The sequence below is a fragment of the Maylandia zebra genome, linkage group LG23 (genome assembly GCF_041146795.1).
Source record: "Maylandia zebra isolate NMK-2024a linkage group LG23, Mzebra_GT3a, whole genome shotgun sequence".
Taxonomy (NCBI): domain Eukaryota; kingdom Metazoa; phylum Chordata; class Actinopteri; order Cichliformes; family Cichlidae; genus Maylandia; species Maylandia zebra.
In genome coordinates, this window is record NC_135188.1 from 9,138,434 (window position 1) to 9,151,365 (window position 12,932).

The window sequence follows — 12,932 nt, forward strand, 5'->3', positions numbered from 1 at the left end:
TTAACGTTAAAAACGATAACAAAATAACGCTGAAAACCGATAAAAACCCTGAAAACTATACATTTCACACCTGAGCCTCAACTCTCGCGGCCCGGTACCAAACGACTCACGGACCGGTACCGGTCCAAGGCCCGGGGGTTGGGGACCGCTGATATAAGGCACCATTAAAGGATACTCGCATTGCAAACCAAATCACTGTAAAATCAATATGTTTTAATTCTTCTTTAATCCATTTGAAATAAGAAGACACGCACTGTCACACTGAATGCACCCGGATATTTTTCCCCCAAAAAACTACCACTGACCCTTCTGTTTTTTACAATGATGACGTGAACAACTCTTTACGTTTTTAGTGGAAAAATCTCATCACCATCTTATTTGAAAGTCTGATCTGGTATTACATACTGTATCTACATAGAACAACAGCACCAAAAATAACGAAAAATATTAAAAGGATAAAAAAATAAAATAAGAATAACAACACAGCATCCAACAAACACTAAAAACACTGACCAAAAATCTGTAACTCAAGTACTGGAGGATGTTAAATTAGCACCAATCACTAGCACAGTAATACAATCTGCCACTGAAATGTTGACTGATAGTGTTGAGTATGGGTCCTAATTTTAGCACCAATAAAGTGCTAGTGTGCAGGTCTTTTTTGTTCCTGAAATATGCCTTTCCTTTAAGTTCCCAAGCATCACTACAATACTGTTAGTCAAAAATTAATAGAGTAAATATAGTAGAACAACTGTTCAGTTATCTACTGGGCTAATTTTGCTTAATCTATATCATCTTATGTCCTGTAAAGCGTCCTTCCAACAATGCACACAGCCTTTGGTTGGTAAGGTTATGAACGGTTTCATTGCTTTATTTGGTAGAAGCATAAGTGTGACCATGCATTTGACTTTCAGCACATGTGGCCAAATGTCACAGGTGGCTAGCTCTGAGACGTCCAGGAGACAGGCTTCTTCTGCTGTTAAATGCCTAAAAAAGACAATGATGATGATTATACTTCCAGTTTTTGAGTAAGTTAAAGCTTAAACAAACCAAATTACATTTTAAAAAGTGATTCTGAAATACATACCCTTAGAGCCATGGGTATGCATGCACGTTGTTAGGTACAAAAAGTGAAAGGAATCATAATTTCATGAGTAGCTGAGTGATGTTATACCCAGGAAAAGAAAATTATCCCCTGTGTGACCAAAACTCCCAAGTTGTGCTTTTCTTTCTGTGTGGTTGGACTATTTAATATTATAGTGACTTACAAGGCTGCGAGTTGGGCTGAGAGAGCGAGAGCGCACAGGGCTGGTACTACTGCTTCTGCTGCGGCTTCGGCTCCACTGCAAAAACAGAAAAACCACCAGTATGCACACGAGCTTTGTATGCATCTTCGTGTCCTCACGTACCCTGTTAAATAACATCCAGTAATTGTGATATATTTAAACATTAAAAAACCAATACCAGAGCACCACTTCTAGTCACAGCCTCGCCCTTCACTATTACAGTGTTTCCTTCCATTAAGGCTGGCCACACATGGTACATCACCAGAGGAGCAGTGAACTCAGAGTCGTAGCTGCGCCGATACCTTAAAGGAAAGAGACAGGGGAGAGTTGGAAGTGTGCATCTAAGTGTTGTGGGTGACATCTACTGGTAGAGGCTTTCAGTGACAGGCTGAAGTTCAAGGAGTGATATTCTGTAGTGACTGTTTGCATCATGGAAAACATGTTACTTAAAACTTTCCCTTTAAAAAATGAACAAATGACTGCTGGGTGTACAAAAACAGGACTGACTTGATGTCATTGTATAGTTCTCCATCAGTGGCAAAGCCCAAGTCCAGTGGAGGGTCCAGTGTCTGCATGGCGAAGGCCACTCTGCATGCCTCTCTGATCAACGAACTGATGAGGACAAAGTCCACCTCTGGCGGGAAGGAGATCCGAGGGTTCACATTCATAGCATTGATGACATCCTGCAGAGATGAAAGACGATCATGGTTTCCCTCAGAACTACAGCATTTTGTTCATGAGTGTTGCACAGCACACATGAGACGCATCATCCTACATTGACGCTGGTCTGAACATCATAAAGGTCCAGGTTTCTGACGATGTAGTCCACAGCTGCATCTTCTAAACTTTCCGGCCCAAAGTGAGATGTGGACAGTGTCTTTCTGACTCGTAGCCTGAACTGACGGTAAGCCAGTTTTGCTGTCTTGAAGGATTCCTATAACAGGAAAGCAGGCAATACATACATTTCCATGAATCGCAGCAGACAGCAGATCAAATGATCAGCTCTGTGTACACACAGCTCTAAAATAGCTGCAGCCATACCACAACTGCAATAAAGATTATTCTCTGGACCATCTCCAAGTCAGAAATGTAGCGGCGAAGCAGGGCCTGGGCATCCAGACGCTCCACAGCATATAGGTCATTGAAGCGCGACACAAGGCGGGCGTGGCGGGAGGAGTTAGTGAGCTGGGCTCGGGTGGGTGACTCACTCCTTCCGGGGCTGGAAGAGCGGTTGTGCCTGGACAAAGGGCTCGGAGAACGACTCCTCACCAACCTGAGAGACAGAAAAAATCTAACATATTAATTATTTAAGACGCTGAACGGTGTCAGTGTGTGAGCGTGTAATGTTTGTGTGTGTACCTCGCTTGCAGCATGGCTTTCTCTGTGCTCAGGTAAGACACTTCGTCTCTCAACAGGCGAATCTGCCGCTCATAGTCATCGAGAGCTTCCAGCTTTCTCTTATAAATGTCCACCTGCTCATGTGCGGATCTCAAACTGAAGCACAGACACACTTCACATTAACAGAAAAACTCATACGTGCATATTAAAACAAGTAAATCATCTACATCACCTACTCAGCTTTCAGTTGTAATATTTCATCTTCAGTGGCCAGAAAGGTGGTTGTAGACTTGCTCTTTGTCTCATCCAGTTCCTTCTGAGCATCAAGCAGCCTGTTTAAACAGATCGGTACCTGTATTTACTGACCAAAGTGTAGTTAAATATGAGCCATTGAAGCTGAGGTAAGAAGGTCTGACAGTTTTTTTTAATCTATAATTTAGACTCACTCTGCTCTGACTGACTCCAGCTGTAGCCGAGCGGAGCACAGCTGAGTCTCCAGCTTCTGCAAGTCATTCTCATGGGAGGCAGAGAGCTCCCTGATCTTTCTGTCCTTCTCTGCTGAATCCTAACATTTAAAAATGATGATATATATGTCATATATATGAACACTCTGACAGATTTTCTGGTTTACTGATAGATGGAGTCACCTGGATGAGCTGTAGACTGGTGTCATCACTGACTGAAGGCCTCGCCATTGAGAAACAGGATCCGAGCCATGGTAGTAGTCGTGTTTTCAGAGTGTCCACTCCGGCATAGTGTCCACCTGATTAGTGACAAAATGTTAGAACCTGTGCTCAATAAAATAAACATAAATAAACTGATGAAGCTTGTACCTTCTGCAGCTGTAAGGTTGAGGATGGCAAACAGTTGGCCCTGGATTTTGGCGGTGATTTCAATCAGCTCACAACATCTGTTCAGATTCTGGTCACAAGAAATCACCTTGGAGGGTTAAAAAAAAGGAAACAAATTTATTTTTCCATTATCTTAACCACTTATCCATCATAGTCACATGGAGCCTTCCCCAGCTGTCACAGTGCCAGAGGTAGAGTACACGCTGTCTAGTACAAAGAAACAGACAACGATTCACTTAAAGCTTATTTAGAATCACAGATTAAACTAACATATATGTTTTAGAACTGTAGGTGGGAAAATTGCATTTGATAAAAACTGCTTAAAAAGTTTGCAGACTCTGACACAAAACTAGGGTTTTAAAACAATTGAAAAATAGCATTTCCCTGTGAATGTTATGAATGTTATTGTCCACGTTTATATAGTCGAAGGTATTGCCCTGTTCTCCCATAATTTCATTTCTTAAGCTTCACTTTTCCTGACAGAAGGTTACAGGAAAGATTTATTCACAATTTAGCCAAGCAAAAAGTAGCTCAGCAAAAAAACTCCATTGTTTTATGCCGTGTACCTATTTATTATATTAAATTTATTTAAACAATATTTAGTTTAGGAGGTTTGTTAGGTCTGTTAGGGTACGTCTCCTAGAGTTTCTTTAAAAAAAATCAATATATATAATCAATTAATCGATATAGTACTATATTGTTATATTATATATATTATGATGGTTATTTCTTTATTACTTACTTATTACTCATTTTTACTTATTAGTTTCTTATTAGCTTTATTTCGTATTAGCTGTAAACACTCGAAGGCATTTGATGCCTACGTTTGAAGTTATTGCCTCTACAGGAAGAAAGAGGAAGTGAACCATCTCAACCTGAGGCAAATATCTTTGGAGCTGTCTAAAAGTACCCATGGCAACCGGCGTCCATACCAACCAAACTCCACTGGGAAATCAAATCTAAACAAATGCATTCCTTTGCTGTATTTTTTAAAATGATTTAAAGCGTTTCCAAACTGCCTGTAACAGTTTCATTTATGATTATAATAATAAAGTGGAACAAAACAAATGAAAATCACAGGTTTAACGAATAAAAATCAGTAATGGACGAGAGCAGACAAACCTATTTGTCATGTTCTGAAGACGAGGATGCTCATAATATATCTGAAACCCTTTGGCTAAAAGGTTCAACTGTATGCAAATATACCAATTCAGTGGATAGTGATCATGGAAATAGGACTGGCTAACACGGATGAAGTTGTGTGGTCAGATTTAGGTCAATCATGACTTATTGATGAACTTACATGGTAGTCCTTGTGCCAACTCTCAAGCTTGTCCTGTAAGACGCTGAATGAAGATGTGTTGGTCAATCTCCTTAAAGTGTCAGCCATGTCGATCCACAATCCTCGGGAGGTTTTAAAAATCCCCAGGAGGAGGCCTGCAGCAGTAGCAGCAGGCGGAGGGGGGTACGTCTTAACGAGGAGTGTAGTAAAAATTCCTGGACCGGCAGCTTTCTGCACCTGCGACACGAATGCCAAGCGCCGCCTTCAGTTGTGGCAACCGAGTGAGGAGACGACGGGAGCAACGAACGCAGGGTTTAAATAAATTACTCCCGTCTCAGTCAGGCCTCTGCAGACTGTGGTCTCCCCCCAGATGTAAATACGATCGTAATGACATCCTGTTAAACGAAACCAATACCGAGGGAGTTAACTAACCCCCCTTGGGGTCAGGTGCTGCTCGAGTGGCGGTGTTGGGTCAAATCCGATTATACGATAATATGACATACTAAATTAAATGTGCAGTTCATTGTTGTATCTAAAATAATAACTGGAATAGTTATGTGTGTTGTACTTATGTATTGTAATCCAGATCAAATTTAGCAATCATTTCAATTAATGCCTTTAAATACGTTATCCTAAATATGACTTTTTGAGTGTATGATCACAATTGTATCACAATTTTTTGTGATAAAAAATGATCACTATGCTATGTACAGCTATGAAATATATATCATTAATAGTAATGTTATTACTATCTATCTATCTATCTATCTATCTATCTATCTATCTATCTATCTATCTATCTATCATCATCATCATCATTATTATTATTATTATTATTATTATTATTATTATTATTATTATTATTATTATTATTTAAGAATCGTGTCCGCTGCTGACAGTTCACCTGTGGAAAATATGAATGGACCGTTTCTTCTATTTTAGGATTTTTCTGTCATTGGCTGGCTGAGTTTGGAATATGCCATTTTTCAATGTCATCAAAAAAATTTTGATAGATTTTTTTTTATTTATCTGTTTTTTATATTTATTGTGTATGTATTTGTTTTCTATAGTCAAGTCATATTCAACTACCATTCAGTCCACAACTAAAAACATAATCATTATGGAGTACTGTCCCCTTTATCTGTGAAAAGTGGTTTGCTCCGAACTCTCAGCAAGCAGAAGAGGGAGGGTCAACATGGCGTCTGAACAGGTCCGTTATGTTCCGTATTTGTTGTTATTCTTGCGTTTTTCTCCGCCTTTTTTGCATTTAGTTAACGGAACACTTATATATATGTTTCTAAATAATACACAATATAAACTGGATTAATTTTTTTTTTTTAAAAAGCATACTGGGCTTTTGTCTGGGCTCTATCGGAATATCAGTGTAACAGAAAACATTAGTGGCCTCTGCTATGGGTAGCGAAAGCGTCATATGGAAATAAATAAAAATCTTATTCTTTTACTAGACCTGCTGTTTGACAGCGAATTTATTACAACACTATGAAGAGAATAAAACTATAGCTGTGTAATATTGATACAGCGGAGAGCAGGTTATTTCCATTTTGCTGCCAAAATGAGTACAGTTTATTTTTAGTTATGGCCAGCGACAGGCTGTCGCGGGTATTTAACAGATGCAGAGAGGACATTGAAAACAGGGAGGAACTAAAAACTTTAATTTAAAACTAAAAAGAAAGTAGAGGCGATTCAAAAAGAAAAGAAAGTCGAGAAAATACAACAGTTGGTGCGTAAACGTGAGATTCTGGGTAAACCAATCTCAATAATCAATATGTGCTCTAAAGCTATAAAATTAGGCTTATGAGTGGATACTCTCAAATACACCCTAACAACTGTGTAATTACATTGTAAAAAGAGGAAAGGTTGTTTTTACTTTCCATTAAAACAACATGAAGGTGTTAATTAATTTAAAAATGCATGCATGTAGCTTTCATTTCTTTCTCCGTTAAAATACTCATAGGTCTTCTTATTTATAAGTTCTTACAGTATAATTAGTTTCTCTAATTGTTACTACCATTTCTTGCTATAACTACATTTTAAGTGTCTACGTTTAGAAACAGTAGGTACTTCAAGTAATTCAGTAGAGTTACGTGGTAAATGTGGGACAGTTACACCATAGATTACAGGTTTTATTATCTGTTATTACTTGTTATTAAGACTGTAAGCATTAGACCTCAGAGTTTGTTTTCTGGCTTCTAGGAAAGCTCCAATGGGCCAGTGAAGAAGTCCATGCGAGAAAAAGCCATAGAACGCCGTACTATCAACAAGGAGCACAACAGTAATTTCAAAGCAGGCTATGTACCCATAGAGGAAGAGCGTCTTCATAAGACAGGGCTAAGAGGACGCAAAGGAAACATGGCTGTGTGCATCATTATCATCCTCTTCCTCCTCGCCTTAATTAATTTAATTGTGAGTACCTAAAACATCAGTGTATTTGTCTGTGTGTTGCTTTTTTTTAGTGTGTGATCTGTATATTTTGTGCATGCTGTCGCCTCACAGATCACATTGGTTATATGGACAGTGATCCGCATCGGTCCGAATGGCTGCGACAGTATGGAGTTCCATGAGAGTGGCCTGCTGCGCTTCAAACAGAAAGCAGACATGGGTATTGTCCACCCGCTGCACAAGAGCACAGTAGGAGGCCGTAAAGACCAGGATCTGGTCATTGTTGGTAACAACAACCCGGTGAGCAATACAGAGTGTGTTACAGAGTTTAGTAAAAGCTGAGTATCGATAAAAAGACAAGAAAAGCCCATAATGCGCACACATTAAAAACTCTCCTCTTTTATTTAACATGTGTTGCTACAGGTAGTCTTCCAGCAAGGCACTACAAAGCTGAGCGTAGAAAAGGACAAGACCTCAATCGTCAGTGATGTCGGCATATCCTTCACAGACCCTCGGACCCAGACCACATTCTTCAGCACTGACTTTGAAAACCACGAGTTTCATTTGCCCAAAGGAGTCAAAGTCCTCAGCGTTAAAAAAGCTTCCACAGAAAGGGTGTGTACGGTTTCCAGTAACTCACTGATGGGTGCAATAACAAAGTATTTCATTAGTCCTGTCAGTGTTTTATAACCTGTACCAAACATTAGCTAATAATCCATAAAGGTAAAGCAAAACAGCATATTTACAGAACATGGAAAAGTCCCCATGAAGATGCTGAACTTCATCAGTGTAAACAGAAGAAAGGCTCAGTTATGAATTCATCTTTTAACCTTGTGAAAGTTGTTTTCACAAATCTACTTCAGATCTAAACATTCATAGATGCCACATCATGTGAAAGTTTAAACAAAACTGGACTATTCTAAAGAAATATATTTAAATCTGAAAATCTAGAAAGTCTATGGAGGGATATAAAGTTTACAGTTCACCATGACTCCAGTTTATCAGAGGCTGAGAGAACCTGACAGAAAAAACAGGTGTGCAAAGCTGCTAAACAAAGTTTCAAGAAAATTCGTAACAGAGCTGAATTCCAAGCAGTGGTGCCTTTCAAAAGATTCAGAATAAATAATCACAAACAAATATGTTTTTGCGACATATTTGTGACGCAGGTTCCAAAAACACAGCTAAAGCTAGAAAAATTTATTTTTTTACTTTTTTCCTAAACTTTCTAAACTTCTAGAATAACATGCAAAAAAGATTTAATTTATATTTCTTTATTTTCTATGAATTTTTAACTTGAAGATGTCAAAAGATGCATATTTGTTAAATTTAGTAACAATAAACTTTTGTGTACACTTTTGTAAATGATTAAACTTTTGATAAAAATGCCACTAGATCTACAAGAAACTGTCAGTTGACCAGAATGAACACAATTGTATTGCCACAAGCCAAAAATGGAAAAGTTGCCAGCATCACAGAGGAAGCAAATTTCACTGGCTAACTGCCCAGGTCACACCTCAGGCACATGTGGCTGCGCTGAGCGGGGGGTTCCCTCCTCATCCAGGCTAGCTGGAAAAGGCCCAGCACAGAGTGTGCACATAGTGTGCTATTTATTTTCACATTATACTGCCTAATAAACTGCTTAGTGGAAATACAGTAGCCTTAAGAGATATTTGCAGCCATGCTGCATCACATTTAATAAGTGGAGGAAAAAATATTCGTTAAAAATGTCTTTCACAGTATCGTTTTTATTTGATTTTATTTTTTAACTTTTTTGTTAACAGTCTTGTGTTGCTGTTCATAACATTATATTCTAAACTTCATATTCTCTCTGTGACTTTTAGATCACCAGTAATGCAGCATCTGACCTGAACATTAAAGGAGACTCTGCCATCATTCGTGGTAACGAAGGGGTCAACATCATGGGTCGGACAATCGAGTTCAAAATGGGTGGAAACATTGAGCTCAGGGCTGTGAGTATGGAATTTTTCCTACAATAAAGCCGATCGAGTAAAGGGCCAGAAGATCGATGAGTAATGATGATTTGTCTTCGCAGGAGAACAGCATCGTGCTCAATGGATCGGTCATGTTCAATGCCACGCGTTTTCCTAACTCTGCAGGAGATCTGTATTTCAATGAAGGTCAGGAGAGGTACAAGCTCTGCATGTGTGAAGATGGAACTCTGTTCCGTGTGCGGGTGAAATTTACCAACATGGGCTGCCAGACTTTAGATAACCCATGTAAGAAGGCTCACTAGGACTGGAATCTGCTATTGCATCTCAATCAGTCCACACTGAATTCAGATAAACCACTTTCAAATTTATTTTTGATAGTGTGGAGCTCTAATATATAGGACATTCATAATGGCTTGGGCATAATATCTCTGTGGGTCATGTGTCAAATTCTGTGTTTCTTATTATTTTTGCCACTTGGCCAAAGATAAAAACTGTAGTATTTTGTTTTTCTGCAGATTTGCCAACTTGAGATGATATCAGTCTATGTTACTTCTATATAGTAGGACATGAAACACTACACGTACAAAGGCTAATGTACACTATGGAGCCCTACTCTCAAAAACTAGATTTAACTCTCTCTGGGAAGCTGGATTTAAGAAATAAATGTTTCAAGTTTACATTTTTTGAAAATGTTTAACGCCATCTGGTGCCAGTATAGAACATGACATCACCAGGGCATTTCATTAGTTTATGTTAGCTAACTAATCACAGAACCAGTAACTCAGGTAATAATAAGGACACTAAAACCAAAAAAAGCAGGGATCAAAGGGGATCACTTTTTTATTGCCCCTGGCTGCAATGATGCATTTTATGTTAAAAAAACCAAGGAAATGCTGATCAATTTCACTTTTTGTCTCTAAAGCAGTAATTGGTTCTTCGTTAATTGGCTAGCTGCATTGAAACAGGAAAATCCACCTGTTATCTGTAATGTTTGGGTTCGTAAAGCACTTTCTAAATGAGCACTGAGTGGAGGAGAGCTTGTTTGAGTCAAGTAACAGGTTGTTTTACCAGACCAACAAGCTGGTGTTTTTCCTCGTCTGGCCAGATGTACCTAGCAGCGCAATCAGTTAAAGGCCACAACCTGCGATCAAATTTATGCAATAAAATTTATGTATGTTTTTATGTATGTTGTGTTGTAAACTGTTTGGATGTGCATAAGAAAAGAGACTATTTTATTGCATAAATAGTGCTGATTGCATCTTGCAAACATCTGTTTTGCCAGCTGATTGTGCTTCTAGGTACACTCACCTACTGAAGAAACGGTGTGGTATCGGACAGCAGTGTGTCGGTCTGGTGAACCACCTGTCACCTGACTCAAACAGGGTCTCCTCCACACAGTCCTCATTCATAAAGTGCTTTATAAACCTTTGTAAACGAGTGTTGGTCACCTACTGTGCCTAACAGGAGGATTTTACTGTTTCAATGCAGCTAGCCAAACAACAAGGGAACCACTTACTGCTTAAGAGACAGAAAGTGAAACTGAATATAGCTTTGTTTTTGTTTTTTTTGATAAAATTTATTGTTGCAGCCAGGGACAGCACAAAAGTGATACCCTTGGACTGCTTTTTAATTTTAGTGTCCTTATTCTCACCTGAGTTACTGGTTACTAGTTAGCTAACATAAGCTAATGTAAGTCTATAAGCTGCAACCAATAGGGGTGCAACGATACACAAAATTCACGGTTCGGTTCGGTTCGATACTTTGGTATCACGGTTCGATATTTTTGCGATACAAAAAAAATGTTCATGCCTTTTTAATTTGTCATTTATTAAAATTATAAATATATATTTTAACTCAAAAGTACAGTTTTTAAATTTAATGTTGCTGAAACAACAAAGTAAAAAAAATACATCTATCTGATTGAGGAATCACTCATCTTTGGAAAAGAGAGTTTATTACAGGGAAATGGCTCTTTCCAAAATAAAAGCTATACTATACGCTTCTTCTGGGCTATACTCTCAGCAGCATATTAAACATATCAGGTCCCCATAAGGAGAATCATGTGCTAACGGCTGTCTAAATGACTCGAGTAAAGTTTGTAGCATGCGTGCTTGTTGTTTTTGTCTGCTTCCACTTGTCTTTGCACTAGGATGATGTCGGCGTAAATGTGCAGTCATATTCGTTGTGTTCCCACTAGTGCTGTCAGCGTTAATCTCGTTGAAATGACGTTAACGCCACAACACGGCAAATCTCCGTTAACGAGCTACCGCGGATCGCCCCGTGCGTGGGGCTGGACGGCCAACACGTTAACGAGCAAACTGCGCTAACGCACTAGTTCCCACCAATGTAATTGAGCATTGCGTGGCACATCCGACATACTGTTTTACTTTTGTCCATGACGCGCTTACCTTCAGGGTCATACGTCACATGAGAACCAAAATAGTTCCAAACGCCAGATCTGAATGAGGGTGGGGGAGGTTCAATTTGCCATGTTGCAACGAGAGCTTAACTTCAGTCTCTCTAGCTTGCCCTGCGCTCAGTGAATCTGCATTCGACTACTCCGCCTAGGCTGCACTGTCGAGCGCAGATCCACTGAGCGCTCAACACAGACAGCATCGTCAGAAGGAAAGTTGATAAAATAAATTAAAAATTTTGTATTGTTCGATACATATGCGTACCGAATGGTTCAATATCGATACGAGTATTGTTGCACCCCTAGCAACCAACCAACCCGGTGATGTCGTGTTCTGTACTGGCACAAGATGGCGCTAAACAAGATCAAAAAATGTAAACTTTAAATAGTTCTTCCTTCAATCCTCTGCAAAGACAGAGTTAAATCTATGTCAGTTTTTGAGATAGTGTAAATTAGCCTTTATACATGTAGTGTCTCATGTATGCTTTATTGGTATTATTATTGTTTTCACTCCCTTTTAGCAGTAATGAGCAGATACAATATTTATTTTTTTGGCTTGCCATCCAGTATTAATAATATAAAAACCCTATATGGGGTTTGTCTAAGATCCCATTTGCCATTTCATTATTCCGGGCAGCTGTGTGATATTTTCTGTCATATTAGCTGACATGTGGAAGACACTACATGACTGTAATGATGTATGTAAAATTTGCAGGTAATGCAATGCACAGAGTTAATGATAAATTGTTATACATGATACATTTTAAGCCATCCAGTGATGCAGAGTAGGTTTCTTTCTGCATATCTCGGGCTGTTTATCATGCACGTGCCAATGGATATACAAGGGACTATATATCATTAGATATATGTGTAATATTTTAATTTTGTTGCAAAAGCTTTTTTAACAACAGAAGAATACAATATTGAAAAAACAGTGTGCACTACATTCTGCTACAGATTAATGCAAATGTTGAGAATTTTAGTTCATCAGCTACTGTGGGTGCAACCTATATGGGGTTGTTTGAATTTTGTGCAATATAATATATAATATTTGACTTTGCTTTGGATTGTCTTGTCTGTTGTCAACTGATGTTAACGATTACTGATGTTAACGTCAATAGTTGTTCTCAGAGCACAGACTTCATGCCTGTCATGAAAGAACAGCTTATTTGATCGAAGAAAAACCGAAGAAATAAATATATTGCGACCAGCCTTATTTGGAAATTTGTCCAACATTTCATTGGCATGTTTGTTTCAATAAAGAAATGTGTTGCTATGTGAAAAGTGTTATCATTGTTTCAGTAAATGCGCCCACGGTCATTTAAAACCATAAAAGCGTACTGCGCCTCATTATAGCGCTTTATTGTCTAATAGAATGCAAAGTATGAAGGTTTGGTCTTCGCCATAAAC

The 12,932-nt window shown here is 38.7% G+C and overlaps 2 protein-coding genes across 2 annotated transcripts; one reads left to right on the top strand and one right to left on the bottom strand.

Annotated features, from left to right (window-relative positions):
- Positions 1-836: 836 nt before the first annotated feature.
- On the bottom strand, positions 837-5,228 carry spata18 (spermatogenesis associated 18). Its single transcript, XM_004557128.5, has 12 exons — positions 4,779-5,228; positions 3,458-3,563; positions 3,272-3,387; positions 3,071-3,189; positions 2,861-2,956; positions 2,646-2,780; positions 2,328-2,559; positions 2,062-2,220; positions 1,794-1,969; positions 1,465-1,588; positions 1,269-1,343; positions 837-987 (listed from the first exon to the last, which is right to left on the bottom strand). The coding sequence occupies exons 1-12, from the start codon at positions 4,863-4,865 to the stop codon at positions 931-933; spliced, it is 1,482 nt and encodes a 493-aa protein (XP_004557185.1). The 5' UTR covers positions 4,866-5,228; the 3' UTR covers positions 837-930.
- Positions 5,229-5,931: 703 nt separating this feature from the next.
- sgcb (sarcoglycan, beta (dystrophin-associated glycoprotein)) lies at positions 5,932-12,806 on the top strand. The gene is made up of 6 exons (XM_004557127.5): positions 5,932-5,967; positions 6,972-7,181; positions 7,272-7,457; positions 7,581-7,772; positions 8,999-9,127; positions 9,211-12,806. Exons 1-6 carry the CDS (start codon positions 5,953-5,955, stop codon positions 9,409-9,411), a joined length of 933 nt encoding a protein of 310 aa, XP_004557184.1. The 5' UTR covers positions 5,932-5,952; the 3' UTR covers positions 9,412-12,806.
- The last annotated feature ends 126 nt before the right edge of the window (positions 12,807-12,932 follow it).